Here is a 27,991-nt window from a genome sequence, read left to right as displayed (position 1 = left end):
GATGATTATTCAAATACGGTGATAGTGGAGCAGACTTGCTGTTATTGGTCTCAGATAGTTTGATTTTTAAGAGTTCCGAGTGTAAAGTCAATGTGCTTTATGGAGATGAATGGATCCACGAGGCAAGGATATTGTATTTTTCTTTTCAAGTGGTACAGATACTCCGTAAATTTGAATCTTGTCTCTCCTTTTGAGTTGTTCAAGGTTAGTTACCTTGAACAACCTCCTTATCTCAGTCAGATTGTATATCTAATTGCTTTTCTACATTCTATAGGTGACTTTCAGTAGAGTCTTGTCAACGATGAATAGCTGCCACATTGGATCTCAGAGATTTAACCTCAGTGACCATCTTTCACATGGTCCTACATGAGATGCATATCTTTGTTCCAGTTCCTTAAATCTCCTTCATTATCACATCTGAAGTAGCTGCAAGCATCTTGATTTGTTGTGGTTTTACATTCTATTTACCAGAAAGGGGCTTGGCAAAAAGCAGTAGTAGACTGGATAATTTTGCAGCCGAGATATGAGAACTCAATAGAATTTTACAGTTACTTGTTGCTTTGCTTACTAAAATTGCTTAAGGCATATGTGATTAGGATGACCATTAAGTCAACTAATGTCAGTGAAGCCCTGCTAAAATGTTAAATTAGAGTTGCCGTATATTGTTATTAATTTTCTAGTTAATCATCTTTGGTATGAATATGATTATATACCCTTTATCGTAGAGTGTAAAGCTTCAAATCACAAAGTGCTATTTGTCAAACAACAGATTACGCCTTAGAAGCACAACTCGTTGTGTTGAATACAACTTCAGACTCTTCTCTTCAATTATACAACTTTAACCCGTTAAGCGCGCCGAAAATTCCGCCCCAATGCGGACGTTCGATTGCGCTAACGGGAAGGGAACATTCAGCATACGTGCGCAGCACTAGCGAGGTAGTGCACGCGACGCCCGCTGAACGTTCCCCGCACTTAAGGGGTTAAGACTAATCTTTTAAGATATAAAAGTGGTTCTTCTTTTATCCAAAATGTGTAATGTAGATGTAAACTCGATTCTGAAGGAGTTCCCCAACAAACCTCTTGGAAGATCCTTTACATTTTCTTCTCACAAATGATTCCCTCATCCCCGATTCATTTTGGTAATTATTTTTCATCAGGGAGAAATGCATTGTAATCTTGAAGACCAACCTGGCCAGAAGAATTAAACCAAGAATTCGATGTGTGGCATAAATCTGCAGCTTGGGTGTGTAGAAAATTGGGCTATTAGATGTGCAGGATGTGAGGGCTGCAGCTAATAGGCCCACAACGTACTCTTTGATGGAACCAAGCAGTCCAAGGCCTACTCAGAGGAGATATTGTGGGTTAGTAATCACCATTCACTGGCACGTAATAATGACACTCAAATGGTTGTCTGGTCAGTGCTTTTTCTTTAGAAAATGAAAAGTACATTTATCAGGCACACACTACTAAATACTACACATGAACTTACAAATATATACATCGGGCTAATAGAAATACCTTGGTGACACTCTGAAATCACATTTGATCTCTCCTGGGTAATGACTCCTAAAATTACAGTACCCACTCACATCTCTAGCCGATAGAACATCGCATTATAGGAGGTGGTTACAACAAATAAAACAAGCCTATTGTTAGAGTGTTGTGCGAAGAAGCCGATACACATTCAGCTGCTCCCATGGTGGGGGCAGCTTGTCTCCTGATTCCGCTGGCAATAGGAGCAGCAATGTGTGGTTGGGCCTCTCCTTGTCTTCGGACCTGGGTTGGGGCCCAAGGCTCCATCCATGAAAGCGCAGCCCGGCGGAATGGGTCCCCTCCCTTTTAGTTGTATAAGGCTTAACACCAGGGGATATTGTGGACAGACTGACTCTCTGTCTCAAACTATTTGAAAGTTATTGTTCAGCAGTTGGGATTTGTATAGTGTCTTGTGTTATATGTGTTTTAAATAAGTTTACGATTTGAGCACTGCATCTTCTGCACTATGATCACTTTCTGTATATTTAACTTGCTTTGAACTAATTGGATTAACCAATTTTGTAAACAAACAGAGGTTAGCCTCTACTTAATATTAAGTATTTGCATTGTGAAATTAAGATTAATATATACAAGTACACTTGATATCTCAGGTGCACATATGAGTTTTTCTTGTGAAATGAGTCCCAAGAGACAATTGTTTAATCATAATATGGTAGCCCCAGTCCTGGTGGGCAGATAGGGTTGTCCTTGTTGCATGGATGTGTAGAGGGATTCCAATTTATGACCTTCAGATTACCACAAATGTGAGTGGATTAGCACTGAACTCACTTAGCCATCCTGCTGAAATATTCAACAGAAACATCATATAATGTTTGGCCACCTAAAACCAGGCTTACTCCAAGCTCTCGCACATGCAAATGAGGCAGGTTGGCACTTTTTCTATTTATAGTATAGTGTGAAGATATGGTTCTCTATATGTTCTTTCCTTATTGAACAGATTCCTTTAGTTTGGTTTACCACCGAACCAGACTCCATGCACATTTTTCGTTTAGGAACACATGCATTTAATTTGGGTACTTTTACTGGATGTCAAAATCCCTGATCATTTGTACATATTAATACAATGAAGGACCTATGTTGTTCATAAACAAATCAGAGCACTGAAGAAGTCCTTGTAGGACGAAATGTGTTGGCTAACAGCTACTGTGGCTACTGTCTGTTGGCGTGATGATTTTTTTAAAGAAGAAAATGAATAAAGAATCTTTGAACAAAAGAAACCTATTTGATATGTATTTGGTACATGCATGATATGTAATAGTTGTGGATATTCATGCCACGGAAGGTCAAAAAAACACGTTTAAATACAAATGTATCACATTGATGTAATTGTCAAATTTTGAGTGCTGAACCACCCATAATACAAGTTATTTGGAAAATGTTGTTTCCTTTTGGAGAATAGAGGGGCTGTACTTCAGGTTCATTGCACTACTAGCAGCTTATCATACTTTGTCAGATACTATTGTCGACAAGAGCATGACTTTAATGCTTCAACACTTCTCTGTGTGTATTTAAGATTCCTTTAGTTTTCTTGATGTACATCAGTGCTCATCTTTATCATTTTTTGAGTCGTTTCTATTTTTAAAGTTGAACAGAAGGCTGCACGGAGGGAAGTTAAGAACCATTGAGAAGTCATCGATCTCTCCCAACCTCCGTCCTCTGACTGTACAGGAAGATATTGAATGCCCAGTGATGTAAAGTTATCCCAGTACTGGATCTAGTGTAAACAATCCAAGCCACAGAGCACTATCCATTTAGAGGTGACTGAGATACTTCAGGAGTTAACATTGCAGGAGTTGCAGTAATTACAGTACAATTTCATATAATGTACCTCACTCAAAATGAGAAAGAAAAAAAGACGTTTATTAGCTGCCAGAGTACACAGTTTATATTTTAGAATGTACATATCCCAGAGGATATGCAGAAACTACTATTTCCCGTTGTAACAAACACACTCTAGAACAAAAACAATCAAATAACAATTAAGATAAGACATATTGTGCATTTAAGCTGCTTTGAAGAGTGCAATATGCAAAGGAAACAATTGATGGACGCCCTAAGTTGAAAGACTATGCCCAGATGTGGGTCTCATGCTCACTACACCACTGGATTCAAGCTAGTATGGCTGATGAAGGGTGATGCCCTGAAACCGGTCCCAGGATGCTTGGTGCCGGTCCAGGGAGAACCTAGCTTGGCAGTTCTGGGCTGGACTGTTCCCACAAGGAACAGGGTCAAGACTGATTTGCATATGGCTGGATACAAACTGGGGTAGTGTGGTGAGCAAAAGAATAATGGATTAAACCCAGATCCTTGTAACTGGGGGTGAATGTTTGCCTTGTCCAGCATTCCCTCCAGAATGCGTCGCCGGCAGTGGTGAAGAGATCAGCGTACTCGCTACAGATCTCGTGGCATACTTCGCCCTTGATGTGAAGGACAGCATACTTGCTGCAGATTTTCGTTGCTTACATTGTCCTTTTGGTTTAATTTTCACACGCACGGGCTTGTGATCGTTTACACTGTTACAGATTTTGCATGTTAAAGAAAATACTTTTAAGATTGACGAATCGGAAATATTTGGATACAAGACACTAGAATTGGAATGACCTAGCCGAGTCAGAATTATAACCAGTAACTAGGCTTTGAATTTCCATTGGGTAACTATACAGCCCTGAAGAAGTCGAGGGTTAACACCCTAACGACGAAACATGTGTTGGTTGGACTTTGTGGTGTTCTCTGGAATAAAGATTAAGAATATATACCAAGAGATCATACTTGCTTTGATTTTCCACATTGGATGAACTTCCAAACTACACAAACGCATGTGCACAGGAGTTGACATTATTTCCGTCCATCAATTGTTTCTTTTGCATATGTTGCCCTAAGTGGGAAGGGTATGCCCAGACTTGGGTCCTGTGCTGGCTACACCACTGGATTCAAGCTAGCCTGGCTGATTAAGGGTTATGCCCTGAAACTGGTCCCAGGATGCTTGTGTCCTGTCCAAGGAGGACCAAGCTTGGCAGTTCGGGCTGGACTTTTCCCACAAGGAACAGGGTCAAGACTGATTTGCATATGGCTGGATCTAAACTGGGGTGGTGTTTTGAGCAAAGGATTGATGGATTAATCCCAGATCCTTGTGACTTGGGGTGAATATTGTCCAGCATTCCGTCCATCAAGTGTTTCTTTTGGATTGAAGAGTGCAATGGCAGTGAAATTAAGCTGTTCACTTTCAATGGTGGGGTTGTGCACAACATCGAATGGAGTCACAATTCCCAAGTATTGAGATGTCTGGATATCCCCTATATTATTTATATTGAGAAAATTAGCATACTGTTATAATGACATTACCGATAGACGTAGTATATTGTTGAAAAAATATGTTTGCTGACTCATTCTAAGTGGAGAGTGTACTTTGAGAAGGTCTTGGACAAATTGAGTATGGTAAAAAGAAAATTGGTGATTTATTTATTTATGTTTTGCTGACATTCTTTTGATGAAATCCTGGACAAATGATTAGTGATTACATTTTAGGAATTTGTTGAAAAATGTCCACTGATTGATGATTTTCTTTTTTGTTATGGAAAATCTTTCTTAACACTTAGACCCTATCAATTTGAGCCTTAAGTTCGGAACACCAAATCTATCTCTTTATTTTGAATTCTTGTTATTACATGATATTATAAGACTTTCAGTTGTGTTTATAAATTTATTAGGTTGCTCCCCAGTATGTCAAACTCCTGGTAAGGCGAAATGATAATATGTTATAGAATATATTAATTGGGGATTTATTGAATTATCCAAGATTGTCTTGAGTGTATCTTGATATGCTAGGAAACTAGTGAAATTAAATGCTTTCCTACTCACCGCGTTTATAGTTTTTTTTACATTTGGGAGTCTGTAGGCCTGCTGGTATAGGAAGTGGTTTTAGGTCATTGGGTCATAGAAATATCATTTTGTCAAATAAAATTAACAAAGGTGACGACATCAGGCTCAAATAATTTATAGGAGGGGGAGCGTGGCCAACTGCCGAAGATGGTGGACATCCTTTATTAAGGCTTTAGCCAGGTGCCAGAGAATCATCACCACAATGACCGGGCACCTCTGAAAACACCCATTGCTGGATTGTTCGGAGCCCCACCAAAGAGGATGCTGCATAAATGGCCTGGGCCTACTGACCAGGTGGGCTGCGGCCTACACATTGCAAATGGCGTGACTGGCTTGTGTTATCCCGCACCCACCCAGGAGTGGCTGCCTGCTCCCAGGGCAATTGTGGAGGTGAAGATTCCACCCGGGGGCCGCGACTGCCCCCTTGGTGGCCGTGTGCAGGCTTCACACTTCACAGCAATCTCTAAACTGCAAAAGCAGCTCACCATCCTCCATTATAGGGCTGAGGATGTGGAAGGCTGTGCACATAGCAATAATGTGTGCATAATTGGAATGCCGGAGAGAGTGGAGGGCTATAACCCAATGTAATTCATTGAACACTGGCTCTAGACATTGCTGCCCCCTGGGGACTTTCAGCCCTGTTTACTGTGGAACATGCACATCAGGTGCCAACCAGACGCCCTCCCACCCAGAAGACCGCTGTGCCCCATGATTTCACGATTTCTCAATTTCAGAAACTGTGATACTCTCCTTCAGAAGGCCATTCGTACTACATCTACCACCCCCCCTCTTACTTGTGTTCTCACCTATCGTCCCCCTCAATCACCCTTACTGTTTCTCTCCGATTTTCAGGAGGTACTGGCCACACTTACGGTCAATAACTCTTCTATCTTACTATTGGGAGACTTTAATTTTTGGCCTTCAGATCCAGCGGAATGTCCGTCTTCAAGAGAGTTCTCAGACACCCTTCAATCCCTCAACTTTGTGTCACATGTCCCCTCTCCCACTCATGTCAAAGGACATATCTTAGATCAGATCTGGTCCTTGAACTGTCCGGTAAACTCCCTATCCATCTCACCCTGCACCTGGTCTGACCATTATTTGATTTCGTTTACCCTTCCCATCAACCCCACTGTTAGGCCCCCGCTCCCAAAGAATGTTTGGGTCCGCTCATGGAGCCGAGTAGATCCGGACAATCTATCCGCATTATTAACCTCTTCCTACCCCACCTTACAAGGCCTATCCACTCTCTCTCAGGCCATTGCCATTGAACATTGGCTCTCCTCAGGCTGTGACTCCATTGCCCCGCTGAAGCGGGTAACTTCAAAGCGGGAGAAGGATGCCAACTTGTGGTTTAACGAGGATCTCAAGACCACCAAACTAGCGGTACGCCGAGCGTGCCTGGAGGAGGAATTACTGTCCCTTACTCAGATCTGAGTTTATTATTATCCTGGCTCAATACAAGAAGGCCATCTTGGCTGCTAAAACGGCCTACTTTTCCTCAAAGATTCTTGCAGCTGAGAATCAACCGAGGGAAATTTTCTCGATTGTTCACAATTTGGCATTCTCCAATAGGCCATCTCTTAAGCCCACCCCTTCCCAGGACCTTTGTCACTCCTTAAATAATTTCTTTATTGAGAAGATTGCTATTATTAAAGCCAACATTCCCTCACCCCCCCTTACTTTTGTTGACCCTCGGTGTCCTCCACCTAAGGGACAACTTGATGCCCTTCCTCCCTTGACCAAGGAATCCCTGACCTCGATAATTCCCCTTGTTAAATCTGGCTCCCCATTAGACACTTGCCCCGCGCACATCCTTCGCCATATTTATACAACTTGTCCAGATCCCCCTCTCCACTTCCTCAACAGTTCTCTTTCTCAGGGGGTTGTAGCCAATTCACTGAAAACAGCAGTTATTGTCCCCATCCTAAAGAAGCCTGGTGCAGACCCTTCAGTCCCTGCCAATTATCGCCCCATCTCCCTCCTACCATTTCTGGCTAAGGTGCTCGAACGTCATGTCATCAGTTCTTTGAGCACTTTTGTGGAGGAGTATGGGGTCTTGGCTCCTCGCCAGGCTGGTTTCCGCCCCGCATACTCTACGGAGTCCATAGTACTCTCGGTCCTTGACAACCTCAGGGAGGGAATGGATACCAACCAGGCCCAGGCTTTGGTCCTCCTCGATCTCTCAGCCGCCTTTGACACGGTTGACCATACCATCTTGCTTTCCCGTGTCAGGGCGGCGGGGATCGGGGGTACCGCCCTGGTGTGGTTATCCTCCTTCCTGAGGGACCGCACCCAGGCTGTTCGCCTGGGTGATTTTTCTGCGGACTTCCAGAAAGTTCAGTGCGGGGTCCCCCAAGGTTCCTCCCTTTCACCTCTTTTGTTTAACCTTTATATTGCCCCCCTTATTTTTTCATTGCAGCAAATGGAGGTCAGCGTATACAATTATGCGGATGACCTCCAACTTGTCTTCAATCTGTCTTCTTCCCCTGCTTCCATCTTAAATTTCCAGTCTATTATGATTTTTATCCGGGACTGGATGAACCACAACCATTTGAAACTCAACCCGGACAAGACAGAGCTGGTGTTGACGGGTGGTTCATCCAGTCCCTGGTCTTCACTTTTTTGGCCCCCTTCCCTTGGTTCTCCCCCGGTCCCTTCTACCTCAGTTAAAACATTAGGTATTAAACTTAATTCTCAGCTCACTCGTCACTCCCAGGTTAGCTCTGTGGTATCCTCTTCTTTTCTGTCACTACGCACCATACGCAAGGTATCCCGCTTCTTTTCCTTTGATGCCTTGAAATTGATCATCTTGGCGATGGTTATCTCCCGCCTGGATTATGGCAACGCCCTATATGCAGGTATACCTGCATATAGTTTAAGGCGTTTGCAGTTGATCCAGAACCAGGCGGCACGGCTGGTGTTCAATCTTCCAAAATCCCATCACGTAACACCCCTTCTCAAATCCTTACACTGGCTCCCTGTTCGTGAACGCGTCCAGTTTAAGCTTGCTTCTTTCACCTTTCAAGCACGACTGGGCGCGGCTCCGGCCTTCATTACATCAGAGATCGTTCCCTATGTCCCAACTAGGGAACTACGCTCATCTACGCAATCCCTCCTGTCAGTCTCCCGTTTCCGGAGGAAGAAATGGGGAGGATCGAAGTTTGCGACCCTTGCCCCAGTCCTATGGAACTTCCTGCCTTTAGAGCTTAGATCTTTATCTCTCTACCCTCAATTCCAGAAAAAGCTCAAAACCCATCTATTTGCTAAATCTTTTAACTAGATCACTTGCTGTTTTTGTCTTCCTTTTTATTATTTTCTGTCACTCCCACCCTAGGGGGTCTGTTGTTGCAGCGCCATGAAACCGCTGGTGAAAGTGCGCTATATAAATATTTTTAAACTCAAACTCCCACAGCAATGGACTGTGCCACAGTGTCTTTATTACCCCATTATACCTTGGAAGTACAGAGGAAACATGGTTCCTTCTTGGCAGTCAAAAGACAGTTGGGCACTGATGGCCTGTCCTACGCCCTGATGTATTCAGCATGTTTGAAAGTTATACATGACCCAAAGTCATTATTCTTTGACTCCCCAAATGCTGCATGGGACTGTCTGGAGCAAAATTAGCCCAACATGAAACTGCCTCCTCCCATGAAGCACCCTTCAAGGAAAGAACATGTGCTTTCTTGCTTTGTTAGACATGAACTGCCTTGTAGGACAGCTTCTGCAGCTGCACCATTTCCACAGAAGGCCGTTGAGGGCAGGGCAGGAGGGCTGTCCTGGCAACTATGTCCTCGCTGGGTTCGCAGTGTCGATGACCACCTTCCAGCGCCTCAGACAGTGCCAACTCAGACTCAAATTTAAGTATGGCGCTCTTCCCCACCGTAACGCCACAGACTGCTGATTTATTAAACTGAATTTTGTCGCAGATTGAGCCTGCCTTGTTGTTTCCACCGCCATGTCTGGCGGATAGTTCAGATACATGTTTTGCTATTGTGATCTCCCTCTTTTCTCCCCCCTCCTTTTTTTGCTCCTCCCATTCTTTGTCTATATCTCTCCCATCTTCACTCAACCCTCATTTCTCTCATTCTTCACATATGGGACAACGTGAGAGGGGGCACTTTGAGGGTATAATGGGTTCATATTTTTTGGCCTCTGCTTCTTGTTTGTGACTTACAACAGGTATACATTGCGGTTTGTACTTCGGCCATGCCCTTACATGAATACCTGTATTTATCACATCCAAGTGGTTGGGGTTAGGGTATCTCAGTCTGTGATAATTTCATTGTTGGGTTATGATGTCTATATAGTACTTGTGGTTCCCACCCCGGGGGTGATCCTTTTCCTTCTCAAGGGTGTTGGCTCCCCCTCTACAAGCAATTACCCAATACTCTACTTGAGTATTAATGAATATTTATTTGGGTTTTTTTTTTGTTGAAAGTAAGGTTCCAGTGGACCTAGTATTTACAACATGTCATTTTTGTAGTTGTATTTGTTTTTCTGCCTACTGTGCATATCAATATGATCAGATGGTCCCTGCCACAGTGATTAACATTACTACACTCTCAAGTCAATTGCACCACCACACTATAAGTTCACAAACTACATAGAGTCCTGGTGCAACTCCATAATCGTAATGGGAATATAGTTTACTTACAGTAGACTCATCTCTCTGTTCCAGAGTTCACGTAATTGCGCAACAAATGGAGGGGGCCAATTATTCATCACTACATATTCTGGGTCCCCCTGTGGGGTGGCCGTCTGTTTGAGGGCAGGGGTCCCCTTTGAGGCACAGGACGTTAAAACTGACGTGAATGGGTGCTTTGTATTTATCTGTGGGTTAGTGGTTGAGGAATTGTTGGTTCTAGGCAGTGTATACTTGACTGGCTGGTAGGAGAAGACTGTTATGCCGTATTAGATGTCGAGCTTGACCTCTCTCACCCCACTCTGCCACACAAGAGCCACCAAACAAGCTAGGGAGTTGAATATTTGGACGGAACATAACAGAGGCATGCATGAGTACTCCTTCTCCCCCCACATAGCCTGCATACTCAGTTGGACCTTATCTTGTGAACATCACACATGGTTGGGAAATTTACAGGGGCAACCCATCTGGGGAAGACCTTCTCAGACCATAAGCCACTTGAGATTGTCCTGCCCTGGGGTAGGGTTCCCATGCCTATTTTGACATGGCACACGCAACCCACACTGCTTGAGGACGCAGTCTTTCGTGATACCCTTGGTACTGCCATAGACTCTAATTTTGCAGATAATGAAGGAACTGCCTCCACGCTGCTTGTCAAGTGGGAAGCTTTCAAAGTAGTGATACAGGGGGGTCCATAACTACTACAGCAGGCGCTCTCCAGGCATTGCATCACAGAAACACATTTAGGGCACCTAGAACATGAGGCCGAACACCACCCCTCAAAGTTAGGCATCCTCCAGGACACTGGAATAACACACGCGGAGCTTCTGGAGCGTTTGAGACTCATTGGTCATAAATCATATATACAGAAGATACTCTGAAGGTGATAGAGCAGGAACACTATTGGCTCTCATGATAATTCACCAATGTCTCTCACCCCAATCCTGAAAATCACATCACCTTCGGGGACACCGTGCACCACTCAAGTGGACATCAATGCGGCTTGTGGCCATGGGGACGGAGGTCTCAGTGGTTGTCGGGATGGTCGTGGCATTGAAGCTGTCATGGATGTCTGCGATCTTGCGATGGAAGAAGGTGGCAAGGGAGTCGCACAGGTCTGGCGAAGGTGGGATGTCATTGGTGTTGGAGCTGGGTTTGGAGAGTTCCTTCACGATGTTGAAGAGCTCTTTGCTGTTGTGTGCGTTGTTGTCTAGGCGGTCTTTGAAGGAGGTCCTTTTGGCGGATCTCATGTGGTGATGGTGTCTGCGGGAGGCGTTCTTGTGGGCTGCTTAGCTGTCCGGTGTCTGTTCACAGTGCCATTTGTTCTTTAGCTTTTGGCAGGTTTGCTTGGAGGCCTGGAGGTCTTCAGTGAACCAGCTGGCTTTCTTGCTGGTGTGTCTTTTGGAGGGTTTCTTGATCGGGGCGAGGGTGTTGGCCTAGCAGCCTATCCATTGTCTGAGGTAGCGGGCGGTGGAGTCTGGGCCGGTGGGGTCTGCAGGTGGGCTCCAGGCGAGGGTGCTGGTTAGCTGGTCTTCAGTGACTTTGCTCCAGCAGCGGCGGGGGATTTGTTGGGTGCAGTGGTGCGTGGTGGGTTTCCCGAAGGTGAAGTGGGTGCAGCGATGGTTGGTCCAGTGGAGTTTGGTGGTGTGGTTGAAGGAGACGTGGGAGCTTGCGGAGAAGAGGGAGTCAAGCGTGAGACCGGCGGAGTGGGTGGGAGTTGTGATGAGTTGTCTGAGTCCGAGGTTGGTGAGGGTGTCAATCAGGGTGGTGGAGTTGCGGTTATTGTTCTCGAGGTGAAAGTTCAGGTCCCCGAGAAGGATGTAGTCTGTGGTGGCGAGGGCGTGTGTGCTGATGAAGTCGGCGATGGAGTCGCTGAACTGTGGTCAAGGTCCGGGTGTCTGTAGACGAGGGTTCAAGTTCAAGTTCAGAAATTTATATAGCGCACTACTCACCCGGAGGGTCTCAAGGCGCTTGGGGAGGCGGGTGCATTTACTTATCGAATATCCAAGTTTTTAGTTGCTTTCTGAAGGAGAAGTGGTTTTGAGTAAGGCGGAGGTGGGTGGGGAGGGAATTCCAGGTCTTGGCCGCTAAGTAGGAGAGGGATCTTCCCTCCATGGTGGATCTGTGGATGCGCGGAATTGCGGCGAGGGCTTGATTGGAAGATCGAAGTTGGCGGGTGGGGGTGTGGAAGGACAGTCTAGTATTGAGGCATTCGGGTCCTAGGTCATAGAGGGCTTTGTGTGCGTGGGTGAGGAGCCGGAACGTTATTCTCTTGTTGACGGGGAGCCAGTGGAGATCTTTCAGGTGGTTGGAAATGTGAGCTTGAGGAGGGATGTCCAGTATGAGTCTGGCTGATGCGTTTTGGATGTGTTGGAGTTTTTTCTGTAGTTTGGCTGTGGTTCCGGCGTAGAGGGTGTTTCTGTAATCCAGATGGCTGGTGACCAGTGCGTGGGTGACCATCTTTCTTGTTTCAGTGGGGATCCAGCGGAAGACTTTTTTGAGCATGCGTAGGATGTTGAAACAGGATGATGAGACGGCATTGGCTTGTCTGGTCATCGAGAGGGAGTAGTCCAGGATGAAGCCCAGGTTGCGTGCGTGATCCGTTGGTGTGGGTGCGGTTCCCAGGGCTGGTGGCCACCAAGAGTCATCCCAGGCTGAGGGGGATGAGCCTAGGATGAGGACTTCCGTTTTGTCCGAGTTCAGTTTTAAACGGCTGTTCTTCATCCACTCGGCTACTTCTTTCATTCCTTCGTGTAGGTTGGTTTTGGCGGTGTTCAGGTCTTTGGTGAGGGAGAGGATCAGTTGGGTGTCGTCTGCGTAGGAGATGATGTTGAGGTTGTGTTGGCGTGCGATGGATGCGAGGGGACTCATGTATACGTTGAAGAGGGTGGGGCTGAGTGATGATCCTTGTGGTACGCCGCAAATGACTTCAGTGGCCTCTGATTTGAAGGGAGGGAGGCGGACTCTCTGGGTTCTTCCGGCGAGGAACGATATGATCCATTCCAGTGCTTTTCCTTGTATTCCGACGTTGCTGAGTCGTTGTATGAGGGTGCTATGACAGACTGTGTCGAAGGCTGCGGAGAGGTCAAGCAGGATGAGGGCAACTGTATCTCCGTTGTCCAGTAGTGTACGGATGTCGTCTGTTGCTGCTATGCGAGCGGTTTTGGTGCTGTGTTTGGCTCGGAAACCGGACTGTGAAGGGTCGAGGGATTTATTGGATTCGAGGAAGGCGGCTAGCTGGCTATTGACGGCTTTTTCAATGACTTTGGCGGGGAATGGAGGAGTGAGATGGGGCGGTAGTTCTTAAGTTCCGTGGGGTCTGCTGTGGGTTTCTTCAGAAGGGCGCTGAGTTCGGCATGTTTCCAGATTTCCGGGAAGGTGGCGGAGTTGAAGGAGCAATTGATGACATCGCGGAGATGGGGTGCGATGATGGAGTCTGCTTTGTTGAAAATGTGGTGGGGACATGGGTCGGTTGGCGATCCTGAGTGGATGGAGTTCATCAGGCGGAAGGTGTCTTCGGTGGAGATTGGGTTCCAGGCATGAAGGTTGTTAGAGGACGGTGTTGGATCGGAGATGGGTGGAGTGGGCAGGTCTTCGGCCTGGTTTTCAAAGCTGTTATGTATTTCGGCGATTTTGTTGTGGAAGAATGAGGATAGAGAGTCGCAGAGGTCTTGGGAGGGAGAGATGTCGTTGGTGCCGGCGGTGGGGTTGGTGAATTCTTTGACGATGTTGAATAGTTCCTTGCTGTTTTGGGTATTGTTGTGAAGTCGATCCTTGAATGCTGATTTCTTGGTGGATCTGATTAGCTGGTGGTGTTTGCGGGTGGCGTTCTTGAAGGTGGCTAGGTTATCGGTGGTTGGGTTTTTTCTCCAGGCTTTCTCGAGAGTACGACAGAGATTCTTGGATTTCTTATGGTCATCGTTGAACCAGGGGGCTTTTTTGCTACCTTGCTTGATTAGATGGTTTTTCAAGGGTGCAAGTTTGTCAGCACTCTGGGTGATCCATTGTGTGAGTTTAGTGGCGGCTTGGTTTGGGTCCGATGGTTTGGTGGGGGGGTTTTGGTGAAGCGATGTGAAGAGCTGTTCGGTGGTGATTTTGTTCCAATTTCTTCGCAGAATAGGTAGTGGGGGGTTGTGGGTCGTGGACTTTTTGTAGTTGAAGTGAACGCAGCTGTGGTCCGTCCAATGGAGTGCTGTGGTGTGATCGAAGGAGATGTGCTTGCTGGAGGTGAAGATAGGATCGAGCGTGTGTCCGGCGTTGTGGGTGGGGGTGTCTACGAGTTGTTTGAGTCCTAGATTGGCCAGGTTATCCAGAAGGGTGGAGGTGTTGCTGTCGTTATTCTTTTCCAGGTGAAAGTTGAGGTCTCCCAGTAGAATGTAATTCTCGGAGGGGAGGGCATGTGGGCTGATAAAGTCAGCGATGTCTTCGCTGAATTGTGTGCGGGGTCCTGGCGGTCTGTAGATGAGGGTGCCTCTGAGTGTGGTTTTGTGGTCGGTGTGAATCTGGAAGTGGAGGTGTTCGGCGGAAGCGAGGTTGTCGTCGGAACTGGTTGTGATGCAGATGGTGTTCTTATGGACGATGGCGATGCCTCCTCCTGTTTGGTTGGTGCGGTCTTTTCGGATGATCTTGTAGGTGTCCGGGATGGCTATGGCGATGTCGGGCGCTGATGAGGCGTTCATCCATGTTTCTGTGAGGAAGGCGACGTCCGGCGATGTAGTGTCGAGTAGGTTCCAAAGTTCAATGGAGTGTCTGTGGACTGAGCGGGTGTTGATCAGGATGCAGTTTAGATGGTTAGTGTCGGAGCTCTGTTTGGAGTTAGAGGATTTGGTGTGGGTCCTGATGCAGTCGAACTTGCAGGAGTGGCAGGCGAAGGGTCCGTGGGTGTGAGCTGGGGCGGCATGGTAGCAGTTTGGGAGTCGGCCGGGGTTAAGGGCTGAGAGGGTTGCGGCGCCATAAGTAATGCGGGGGAATGGGTTTTGCGGAGAGCAGGGGGTTCTGGCGCTGGGCGCGGTCCAGGCGCGGACGGGCGTAGACGGGCTTACCTTTGGCGCACCTTCGGCGCAACTGCTGCGCGTGGACGCTGCGCGTTGGTTCATCTGTCTTAAATGGAGAGTGGAAGAGGGCGGACCGTGGGAGGGTCAGCTGGGAGGCGGGAGCTGGGAGGAGACACGGGCCACACGTAAACACACAACAAAATGTCTGCCCGGTACCTGAATCAAAACTGGGGCACAGCCGGAGTGCGAGTCAAGGTACAGTTACACAGAAATTCCCAAAAACACTTTTCAGGCACTTTTAAATTCGCCGCAATGCAAGGCCAATGTGCTAAAAATTAAATGAGAAGCAAACGATACCAGGCGCTGTGTTCAATTTAATGCGCTTTATCAGGGCAGGCAGGCAGCAGGGAGCAAAGCGTCTGTTGGGAGGCAGTGAGCGAGGGGAGCGACCGCTATGGAGAAAGTCCAGACGGACTCTGAGGGTGGTGTTAGGATCGGTGTGGATCTGGAAGTTCAGGTGTTTGGCTGTGCTGGGGTGTCGGAGGTGTTGGTCGAGACTCTGAGGGTGTTCCCGTGGACGATGTTGATTCCTCCTCCTATTCCGTTGGTCCGGTCCCTGCGGGTGATCTTGTAGCCGTCTCGAATGGCTATGGCAATGTCGGGTGCCAAGGAGGGGTTCTGCCAGGACTCTGTCAGGAAGGCGACGTCAGGGGAGGTTGAGTCAAGAAGGTCCCAGAGTTCCACGGCGTGTTTGAGGGTGGAGCGGGTGTTGAGAAGGATGCATCTGAGGTAGTTGGGTTCTATCCTAGTCGGTGGGTTGGCGGGTCGAATGCTGTTGAAGCTGCAGTTCCGGCAGGAGAAGGGTCCTTGGGTGCACTTCAGGGCGGCCAGGCAGCAGGCGTGCGATCGTCCGGCGTTGAGTGCATGGAGGGTGCTGGCATCGTAGTGGAGACAGGCGTTGTGGCGTTCGCAGGGGCCAGGTTTTCTGGCGCTGGGCATGGTCCAGGCAAGGACGGGCCCAATCGGGCTTGCCTTTGGCGTGCCAGCGGCGTGGCCGCCATAAGAAGGGGAGGTAGGAGGGAGGAGCAGCTGGGAGGTAGGAGCGGGCGAATGGGAGAGCGGAGAGGCGGTGCCGCAGGGGGCACAGCGGCGGGAGAACGGGACGGCAGGAAGTGGGAGTGAGGAACGGCGAGGGGTACAAAAGGCAAAAAGGGGAAAGAAAAACAGGCAAAGGCACAGTAATGGCACAAGAGGGAGGATGAGTACCAAATTTAAGAAATTGTACAGATCAGCAAATTACTGGGAAACGAGGCAAGAGGGCACAAAAGGCAAGAGGGCACAGCGATTGCACGAGAGGGAGGAGGAATGAAAAAATAAAACAATGCACTGATCAGCAATTTACGGGGGACATGAGGCAAGGGCACAAAAGGCAAAAGGGCACAGCAATGGCACGAGAGGGAGGAGGAATGAAAAAAAAGACAAACAAATAAGCAAGATACAGGGAGGAAGAGCAAACCTTTGGCCTACCACTGGCCACTAGGGATGAGGCGCAGATGGCAGCCTGCAGGTGGAGGAGGACCTCGAACTTAGCAGCATTGGCAGCTGGGCTGCGGCATGCACACAGGTGGTGCTGTGCGGTGTGGGGAGCGACCTGCCTAGAACGGTCAAGGGTCGTACTCCATGGCACGGAATGGAGATTTTTGCTGGAATTTCCAAGCTTAATACCCTGAAACGCGAGGTTAGTTCTCACTGCTACATAGGGCATTCTTAACGGCTTCAAAATTTCACAGGATATTCCCTGTGCTTCCTTCCTCATGCCCAGGCTGTCGAAACAACAGTGCAGATCTACTGCACATGATGTGGTCCTGTCCCGTGCTGCTCCCTTATTGTGAGGAAATTAGGGAATCCCTTGTGTTCCTTACAGGGCGACCACATTGAGACACATTAGAACACTGTATATTGGGACTCTACCCTGTACCCAAAACATTAAAAACTGAAACACGATTTGTGGACCTAGTGCTTCTGCTGGCCAAGTGGCAGATAACACGCCACAGGAAGTTTTCCACCGCGCCTCTGGTGACTAGTTGACGTGAGGAGGTCTGAAGATGGGGGGGTCCGCATCTCTACGTAGAGAGGAATACCGGGGGCCACGTAAATGGCCCATAACTATGGAGTGGGATGCCATGCTGGAACACTTTAAAACACAGGTAGACAGGGGGCGTGGCTGAGATGGCGACATAGGAGCATGTTTCTCTCGGAGGCCCCCCCGTGCCGGTCCCCTCTCACTAGCTTTTTCTGGCGCAAAACTCCCCATCGCTGGCTGAGAGTTACAGGGATCCCAGCTGCAACGTTGTGCCTGCCTCTGGGAGCAGTTCTGAGCCTGAGGGAAAATCGAGGCCCACGGCAGGCGGCCTAATCCGGCGAGGGCGCAGGCCGCCCTTCCAGCGGCCTAACACACCCTGGGTGCCGACAAGACGGCGAGGACCCCGGGGCGATGATGGCCCGGGCCCTGCTACCGTTACGCCCCCGCAGACGCAAGATGCCCCCCTCCATCTAGGGCGCGGCACAGGTGCTCCAGTTGCTGTCCAGGGCACTAATTGAGCGACACCAACCAACTCCCGCCTCCCCCCCCCCCCCCACTCCCACAAGACGGCCCAGGTCACACTCACTGGGACTTTTTTTGAACATCACAGGCAGGGGGGAGCAGCTCAAGGAGGGAGACACAGCGCAGCACTGTGCCATTGGTCAGCACCTGCGACTTGCGGGGACAGGGTGCCTCTCCAACCTGATAACACCTTCACAGTGTCACAGTGCTGCTTGGGGCCTGCTGAGAGACACAAAGCTGAGGGCACTCTTCCCCACCCTTCTCAACCGACGCGTGGACGCCCAGGAGCTTGCAGGCGGCGGCTCCAGGTCGACGCCCAACCACACAGGGGCCGTTACAGGCAATCCCCAGCTTCCGGGAGTGAACTAACTCGAGGGGACAGCAACGAGACATGGCCAGTGCGTGGAGAAGAGGCGGGCGCACGCTCACTGACATGCTCCTTAAGGGTCCCCCTAAGGGAGAGAAAGGGGCCAACTCTCCAGCTGCGTCAAAGCAACTCACTGATCAGGGAGACGGGGAGGTGCCCATCACCAAAGCATTCCTAGAATCCTTATTCAACTTTCTGCGGGAGGATTTTCAATCATTGAAGCAAGATGTGGCTAGGGAGTTTCGCGAGGTACGCCGAGAGGTGGATGGTCTGGGGGAAAGGGTGGCGGCCGTTGAAGAATCAGCCCAGACCCGAAGCGAAGAAGTGGAACAACTTCAGCAAGAACTTCTCCGCCTACGAGATCAACAGGTCGACCTGCAAGCTCATGCAGAGGACCTTGAAAATCGGTCCTGTCGCAACAACATTTGGGTCCGGGGCGTACCATCCACCACAGAAGGGTCAAACATCACCAGTTACTTGCAGGAAATGTTCCGGGAAATATTAGGGGAACCGGCAGACTTTGCCATTCGCATAGACAGAGCGCACAGAGTGGGTCTGGCACGACGCGCGCCCGCCCCCCGCCGGAGGAAAGGATTCTGCGGGAGGCACGTCAGAAACAGCCTCTCAAATACCAAGGGCATCCAGTGGCCTTATTTCATGACCTCTCAGCCATCACGCTTCAAAAACGGTAGGCATTTAAAGTCGTCACGACATTCCTGTGAGACAAAGGGGTCCCTTACTCCTGGGGTCACCCCTTCCGTCTGATTTTCAAGTGGAACGGGACTCTGCATCAACTGAGATCATTCCAGGACACCTGTTCCCTGCTGGGCATCGAGCACGAGGAGGGTTCTGCATCGCCAGGTCCTTCACAGCAGCCATCGAGGAGCGGGTGGCAGAGAGTCGGCCACAGACGCACACCCAAAATGGATTTGAAACCAGATCCTGTCACCATTGCCCAGAAACAAGCCCTGGCCATCCAAGAGGTTTCAAAGGACACAACCTCCACAGACTAACTTCTTAAAGAGATGGGGTTTCCTTAGCAATGCAATGAAGCTGGCTTGGGGGAGGGGGGGCAAAGAGGTCGCCACTGCTACACGCTCCTCTGCAGAACTTCACCACAGGCCTGTGTCACTAGGCCTGGGACTATGACGCCAAGCAGGGGAAGGTTTGTTGGGGTTAGGGAGGGGGGCGGAGTGAGAGGATTTGGGTCCTTACCTTCTTTTGGGAGTCTGGGGATGAGTTCAAGAGGCTGGGGAGGAGGAGGTGGGAGGGCAAAGGGCTGGGTTGGGGAGCGCGAGTTGGGTGCGCTGCGGGGCAGGGGTGGGGCGAGTGGGAACCAGTGTGCTGAAAGGGGCTGAGGCCCATGTGCAGGGCATAGTGTGACAGGAGGCAAGCAAGCTACGCAAAGAGCACCCCCCCTGTACCGTGATGTCTGAAGCCAAGTTGAAAATCCTTACACTGAACACAAAAGGGCTCAGTAACCCAATTAAGCGGCGCGCTGTCCTGTCATACTTAGAAAACTCGGGGCCGCGATATGCTTACTCCAAGAAACTCGCTTACTTGCCAAGGACTGGCACAGGATGAGATCCTGCACGTTCCTCCAACAGTTTTTCTCCTCCACACCCGAGAAGAAGGCGGGGGTCGCGATTCTGATTGCCAAACACTTTCATGGCCGGGTGGGAGACAAGGTCGGGGAGATCAAAGGCAGGCTTCTGGCTCACAATATCACGGTGGGAGGCATGACCATGACGGTGGGATCCCTCTATGCTCCAAACACGGGTCAGGAACCTTTTATTAAGAATGCCCTGTCGGAGGCCTTAAGCTCACCGACCCCTTTATACTTCTTGGGGGAGACCTCAACTTGGTGATGGATAAGGAGAAAGACAGATCGGGTCACCGCTTTGGCAGCACAGGCGCCTTCTCGGCGACTGGGAAAGAATGGCTAGCACAGAGAGTGCCAAAGGACATGTGGTGCATCAAACACCCCGATTCCTCGCATTACACTTTTTATTCCCACATGCATCACACGTACGCCCGATTAGACCACTTCATAGGCTCCTCTGCGTTGGAGACCCGGGTAGAGGTTGTGGATATTACCCCAGCTGCCATCTCCGATCATGACGCTGTGGAAATAACACTCAGGGTCCCACACACCAAGAGACCACCCGGTCGGTGGAGGCTGAGGGAAACCCTCCTGCAGGGTAAAGAGATAGTTCACCAACTCCGCAACTGCATCACGGATTATCTCGAGCTTAATGACCGGCCGGACAAACCAGTGAATGCTGGAGGGCGTTGAAAACTGTGGCGAGGGGCGAATTGATAGCCATTTCGGCAGCGGAGGTTAAAGACCGCAAGGCCGAACGAGAATCCCTAAAAATTAAAGTGGGGGAGCTGGAACGAGTGCACAGCCGCACGGAAGCTCCAAGAATTTGTAAACAGTTGAAAGCTGCCAGGGCTCAACTGGCTGTGAAATGAACAGGGGTTCTGCCCATATTACCCTCCCATACCTGGGCAAGGAACATCAATTAGATGAATAAGTAGAACAAAAAGGTATAAAGGGATAAATTAAACAACACTACTTCATAACAGGAAACACTTTATTAACCTGTTTTTTTAAATGCTCTTTTCTGCCAATAAATGATTATAATGGCAGGCTTGGACACGGACCGGGCCGAGTATGCCGCTCTCAGATTTCGTCACACATACTATGTCGGGGGTAACAAAACGGGACGCCTCCTTGCGAGTGCGCTCCGGGCCAAAGTCCAGCACTCAAAAATATTAACCTTACGCAACAAAGAAGGGGAGGAGATTCACGACGAGGCACAAATAGTGGGTGCATGCAGGGACTTCTATGCTTCTCTTCACACAGCCGATACCCCGCCAGGAGACAGGGCCGACGCCTACCTGCACAGCGCAGCCGTCACAGCACTGAACTCAGCGAGTGCAGGGTCCTTAGATGCTCCCATCAGAATCGAGGAGGTGATTAGCACCATTTCCCGCCTCAAGCCCTTGAAATCACCGGGTCTGGATGGTTTCTCCTCTGGCTTCTACAAACTTTTCTGCCCGATACTCGCTCCTGTTCTCACTAAACTCTTCAACTCTTTCCAGGGACCCGGCTCCATTCCAGTCGACATGCTGGAAGCGGACATCATAGTGCTGCCTAAGCCGGGCAAGGACCCCTCCCAGTGCTCCGCCTACCGACAGATCTCCCTACTAAATCTCGACCTCAAACTTTTCACGGGAATACTAGCCTCAAGGCTTGGCCCTTGTCTCCCGGGGATTATAGAGCAAGATCAGTCGGGCTTCATCCCCGGCAGAAAATGTAGTGATAATACCAAACGCATCTTACACTTAATCGACAAAGTCCACTTCCAACAATCAGACTCCGTTCCCCTGGCCATCGATGCTGAAAAGGCGTTCGACCAGGTGGACTGGGGCTTTCTCGAAAAGGTTTTGTCACACTTTGGGGTTGTGGAACGCTTCAGGGCGTGGGTTGTAAGCTGCTACCATCGCCCACAGGTGCAGATTTGTATCAATGTACTGAGTTCACGTCCCTTCGAAATCCAACGGGGCACCAGACAGGGGTGCCCTCTTTCACCCCTCCTATTCGCTCTCTACATCGAGCCGCTAGCACAAAGGGTTCGGGATCACCCGAATATCCACGGCATAATCTTCGTCGGGGAGCCACACCCAATTGGCCTCTATGCCGATGATATCCTGGCGGCGCTTGACAAGCCTAGCCATTCAGTGCCGGCCTTTCTGGAGGAGGTGGAGACCTTTGGCACAGTGTCAGGCCTCAAGATGAACAGGGGGAAGTCAATGATACTACCGCTGGGTAAAAATGCCCTCACGCACCATGGATCACCCACATATGGAGGGGGATTACTAGACCAAAAACAGCTTCCCTACTTGGGCACCATCCTCATGCCCTCTACGGAAAAAACGGTGGCCCTAAACTACACCAAAGTCGTTCAGAAGCTCCATAGTGATCTTAGACGATGGCAGCAACAACCTCTGTCAATGCTAGGGAGGATTGCAGTGTTGAAAATGTCAGCACTCCCCAAGATATTATATATCTTTCAAACTATCCCAATATTACCCCCAGCTGGAATGTCAAGCCGCTGCAGGAGGCGATTCAGCACTTTATCTGGGCGGGGAATAGACCGCGTATGAATAGACAGCTAGCTTTCTGGGGGATGGACGAGGGGGGGCCTAGGGATTCCCAACCTGTATCAATACTTCCAGGCGACGCAGCTGCGATACTTGGTGGAATGGTACAGACCCGAATCAGAGAAGAGGTGGCTCTTCCAAGACAGGGCTATGGCCCAGACCTCCTTATGGAAAGTACCGTTTCTCCGCGTCCTCACAGACCACGTTACCTACAGAAATCACCCATAACGCGTGCGCTACTAGGGGTGTGGGACTCTGTAGCTACTAAGCGGGAACTTACGTCATTCCTGTCTCTGTTAACTCCTTTATTTGACAATCCAGACTTCCTGCCGGGCACTGATCCCCATATGTTTTCGCAATGGCGAGGCTCCGCATGCAGATCAGCAGGGCATCTCTTTGACTTAAAAGGCTTCTTACCATATTCTTCCCTGTCACAATTCTATGACATTCGTTCGCCACGGCTCTACCAATATTTCCAACTCCGGCACTGGCTTATGCAGCCAGAGATCAGTCCCTTCGTTGGGAGGAAGATGGCGGGCTTTGAAAAGTGGCTTGTTACAAAGGAATTGGACCGTGGTTTGATCACAGATATCTATAAGATGCTTTTCCTCCCTTTGAGGCATATCGCTCAGCCGGCCAGAGGCGATGGGAAGTGGAATTGGGGAGAACGCTAAAGACCCGGGAGTGGCAGTCAATTTAGGGCCAACCACACGGCTAGGAACACATCGGGTAGGGAGACAGCTGTGAAAATCGCCACATATTGGTACTTGACCCCAGCCAGACTACACAGAAGAAACCCTTCTAGGAACTCGACCTGCTGAAAGGGGTGTGGCGAGCTGTGCACTTTTAACGCACCTCCTCTGGGACTGTACTGAAGTTAAAGCCTACTGGACGTCGGTCCTCAATGACATAGACACATCCCTTGACACTGAAATCCCGTGGTTCCCGGCCTACACCATTTCTGAGGCTCCCGAACACGCTCACTTTCCCACTGAAATCCATTAGAGGGCGGCAAATGGGTATGGCGATTGAGGCAGCCTCCCAACATATTCTGTCCCTCTGGGGGTCCAACTGCCGGCCCACGCACACAGACTGGTTGCATAAACTTTGGTACACTCTGGGAATGGAACGTATCCAAGCCACACTCACACCGACCACAGCTACATTTCATACAACCTGGCAACCACTGTTAGCACTCCTATCCCAGGAATTCAACGAAATCACATGCCAAAGATACCTTCGCCTATTATGCCTAACTGAGGCAGACCATGCCACCGCAGAGCCTGAGACGGAGACGCAGTGAGCACCCAATAATTACTCTCCTTCTAACTCAATTGAATCAGCACAGTGGTGGGGTGGGGGGGTTTGGGGGGGGATAGGGGCTTGTTGGTTTTACTCGTTTTATTTTCAGCTCGGGTTCATGAAAGTTCCTTATCTAAGCCCTTGCATTGTTATGACGACACGCTCCCAGATCATCCGTGGGGCTCGATAGCCTTGGCGGGGCATATGCATTTTATGCAAAGGGGTTACTTCAATCTGCCGTTTACACGCTCTCATGGACACTATATTGCAATGCACTGTCTTTGTCCCTTGTTTTCTTTCTTTGAAATCAATAAAACAAATTTAAAACAAAAAACACAGGTAGACGACATTGACTGATCATGTGCTGTGGGTTGGTGGCTGATTGGGTCGGGTCTTCTACTCCTGGTGCTCCCCCTCCCCTTCCTTCATGGTTCAGACAATGCCGACAAGCAGTATGCTCTTCTCCGATAGTTCAACGAGGGGACCTTCTCTAATCTTTATTATCGATAATTGCAGAATTGTGATATTGCAGATTTGTTTGGGGAGGCGGGGTAGGAGGGTTTGTTATATGGACATGTTCTTCCCTTTTTTGCACTGTCACCTACATTGTCATATTGTGCATCTGACAATACTAGACACACGCCTGGTTGTGTAGCAGATACTCCACATTTATGTTAACTTTACCTATGATGTGGCTAATATATTTGCTATATTGCTTAAAATTGTACGGCAATTCACTACATGTCTTACTTCTGTTTGATGACTCAATAAAATATGTTTTAAAAAATAACAAATATAAACTATAGAAGCCTACAAAGGTTTCTTGCTTTATATTGCGAAGCAATTTGCTCTCTTGAGCAATGATACAATGTGGCATACTGTATGGACACTAATTCGAAATTCGTCTCAGATTCAAATAAATTGGAGTATGTGTAGTTACAAAGCTAATGTCAATTTTAAGACTGCATAAATGCTGTGCTATATTTGTGTGGACGGTTTTTGACTTGTGCTGAGATACGATAAACATTCTGTGATTTATTAAAGATTAAAAATAAAGAATTTTAATTCCAGCCTGACGCATCATGCTAAGATTGCACATTTTGTACACAAAAAGACACTTCTACTATCATGTTGATATTTGGTTTTCATTCCTGGGGCGTGGGGTGGAGTTTATTATACCTTTTGTGCATTTATCAAAGTGAAACTATGCCTTTTGCAGCTATTGATGATGACATTGCATAAATTGTACACCCCGTGTTAGTTCTGATAGTCCATTTTAACTTTCTACAATGGGAACAACACATGCCGGGGCGAAATGCGTGAGTAATGATTGGGTACAGACCTCTTTCCCCATACAATGGGAGACTTTTGGGGAAAATAAATGTATATTCTGTTTCTCAATAGAACCTATTCTATTAGGATAAGGTAGATAGTCCTTTATCCGGAATTAGACAATGAATAACTTGGGCCTGACGTGATTAAGATAATTGGTAAGTAGTTCTGCTGGTATAATATAATAACATATTTTGCTGCCCATGTATTGTAGGCCCCAATACCTGTTAGCACTTATCAGTGCCTATTGGATGATGCTAAGTTTTAGCTGGTGCTGTAGGGTGATGATTTACACTATTGCAGGGGTTTGTTGATAACTCTTAGTTCTACAGCTGTACTATATGCAAAATTGAACTGTTTTAAGCTGAGCACCTTGAGCATCTATGTATGGTCCTTTTGATACTTATACAGTATTAGAAAAATAAATGTAATTAAAGAAACACGCAACATTTATTTATGCCTTTTCCTTTTGAAGACACTGCCTCCAGTGCTGCTCCTGCATCAGCTGGATGGACATAAAGGGGCGTGGACTGTACTTCCTGTCATTCCAGAGTAAGTATGACGCTAACTATAATTTACTGATTGGGCTTTACTAGGGATATCATTTCCCTGTCAACATAAATAAAAGCATTATCTACACACAGCTTGCATAATTAAAAAGCTTTGCCAATGTTTTTTTCCATTGCCCTTTAGGTTGAGAATGCATATGTCAAAACGCATGGCTTACTATCGTGCAATGGTAATCTATTACAGAAACCCTAGGTTGGCTGTCGAGGCATGAATAAATGACCACACACGTGTGCTTGTGTCGTGACGCATGCGCACATGTGCTTCATGATGCATTACATACATTTTATTTTTTAATGTATTATTCTAACATGCCAAACAGTAAATCAAAACAAAAAATGTGTACGCCAGAACAAAAAAAAATGGAAACGAGAGGCCAGATATCATTTAGCACTGAAGCATCTGCCTGACCCCTTAAACATAATTGCAAAAATAGTTTTTAAAACAGAGATAGGTGTTGTGGAAGTCGAACAAACATACAGTGTGCTGGTAAGAGAGAAAGGAAACACGTGATCTCCCTTGGAGTGCTAGACAGTAATGAAAAAGGAAAGAGTTCCCTGAAGTTAGCAGTGGAAGGGGTGCATGTCATCCAGTCAGAACATACATATACCGAAATGCGTGTGTGTGGGACAAACACAAGAATAGGTAGAAAGGAAATGATGAATGAGCAGACATCTGAGATACAAAACAGACAGATATCCAGCCACGAGCAAGACCCCTTCCCCGTCCACAGCAGACCTTTGTAACTCTTACTTCTCAAGGGATTAATTTTCAGAATATAAACATTTTCAATCCAAATTCTTCTGAACAGTCTCGTTGTTGCTAATTTATATGCTATTGAAAACAAATTCGAGCAATGGCAATGTCTGGCTTCTGTTTGGGAGAACGTTTTATTGTATGGGATATGTTTCGATACATTAGCAGAAAACACATAGATGCACCTGCATACTGCTCAGGTGGCAGTGGAACTCTGTATCAAGCACAGAATTCTAGTCTACATGGTTTCGGCTGCACCCTCATAGGCCAGGCCGCGTGTAAAATCGTGTTTTTTTGGCCATTCGCCTTCTTGAAATCCTCCACGTTTTATCCACTCAGAGCTCTGGTCACGCCTAAAGTGCCATATACTTGTCACCTACCAGTCCAGAATTCAGAAGTCCGTATACGACGTGACTGTCCTTATTATGCTGATATAATTGACTTGTATTATCTGAAACTGTTTTATACCTCCTGATCTTCATTTATTCATTATCTGCTTTCCTCACAATGAGTGGACTATGTTTCCGTGTTTCTACGTAAAGTGCTCTGGCACCTCAACAGTGTAAACACGAGTAAATAAATAGGACCCTGACCTTTTTTTAGTGATTCCTATGTAAGAGGCCTACAGCCAGATTCATCAAACCTGAATCGGCTCGCAAAGGGCCAGATTCTGAGAATCTGACCCTTTGCGAGCGCTGTTTTTGCATTTGGGATGCATCATCCCAAATGCAAAAATCGCAAATCTAGAAATCGTAAAGTGCAATTCATTGCATTTAAGGAATCTCAATTTGAGATTCCTTAAATGCAATTCATGAACCATTTTAAAATTGCGAAATCGCTATCTGGGGCCGCTATTTACCGCGAAGTCTAACTACGTGGTAAATATTTAAAAACTTTAAAAAATTCACTTTAGTGCATTTTTCTAAGTTGTATGTTACACACACACACATGTCGCGCAACACCTGTGGACATTACCATTTCAGGGGTGCAACAGGGTGTCCTTTGGACACCCTGGCACCCTTGGAATTGCTTCCTTTTGCGATTCGCTAATTGCTAATCGCAAATAAGGAATGACTCCCCATTCATTCCTATGGGCCTTTAGGCCCATATGAATGAATGGGAAAGCCAATCCTTATTTGCGATTAGCAATTAGCGAATCGCAAATAAAGAAGCTGTAGAAATCGCTATAATTATTGCGATTTCTACATGCATCCCGTTTTGCGAGTCTTTAATAGCGAATTCTTAAAATTCGCTATTAAGGACTCGCAAAACAGGACTTTGATGAATCTGGGGGCTAGTCTCGCCGCTGACTACAAACCAGAAATACTGGCATTACCGAACCTCAAGTCAAGTTTGTGGGTGCGAAATCACTTTATCCTGATTATTCTTTTTTTTTAATCAACGAGTCCAAATCAATTCCTATTCGGGTTATATTTTTAGTTAAAAAGCAAGATCAGTCCTGCATATTTCTAGCTTGTTTGGCCTGGTTGAATACAAGCACACAAAAAGCTAAATCTCTGTGGTTATTAGCCATCAAATAATATACAAAGCAGTTTCCCTAGCCCCACCTCCCTCTGCAAGCCATGATGTTTTTGCTTTACTGTTACATCATGAGGATCATTTGTACTCCAGCAGCAAATGTACATACAGGTGTAGTCTGTTAATGGCCTGTTACTTACTGATAATATTCATTACACTGAGTCTTAGACCTCCCCGTCACAGTCCTTACGTATGTGAGCGACAGCTCCTCCAAGCAGACATTCTCATGCTGAAAACTCCCCTGCTCCCATCCCTACCCTTCTGGCCACACCCGTATCCTG

General features: G+C 47.8%; 1 protein-coding gene across 2 annotated transcripts in view; it reads left to right on the top strand.

Moving 5' to 3' along the window:
- The window catches only part of B3GLCT (beta 3-glucosyltransferase), a 1,059,223-nt gene that overhangs the window by 349,891 nt on the left and 681,341 nt on the right, over nucleotides 1-27,991 (top strand). For both annotated transcript variants that reach the window (XM_086935136.1, XM_086935137.1), the window contains exon 5: nucleotides 25,324-25,400. In XM_086935136.1, the coding sequence (XP_086791262.1) occupies nucleotides 25,324-25,400 (77 nt within the window). The remainder of the gene's footprint in view (nucleotides 1-25,323; nucleotides 25,401-27,991) is intronic.

This window comes from Lissotriton vulgaris, chromosome 8 (genome assembly GCF_964263255.1).
Source record: "Lissotriton vulgaris chromosome 8, aLisVul1.2, whole genome shotgun sequence".
Lineage (NCBI taxonomy): Eukaryota > Metazoa > Chordata > Amphibia > Caudata > Salamandridae > Lissotriton > Lissotriton vulgaris.
The sequence above is the reverse complement of the archived record's forward strand: the minus strand, read 5'-3'. Positions and strand labels throughout refer to the sequence as shown.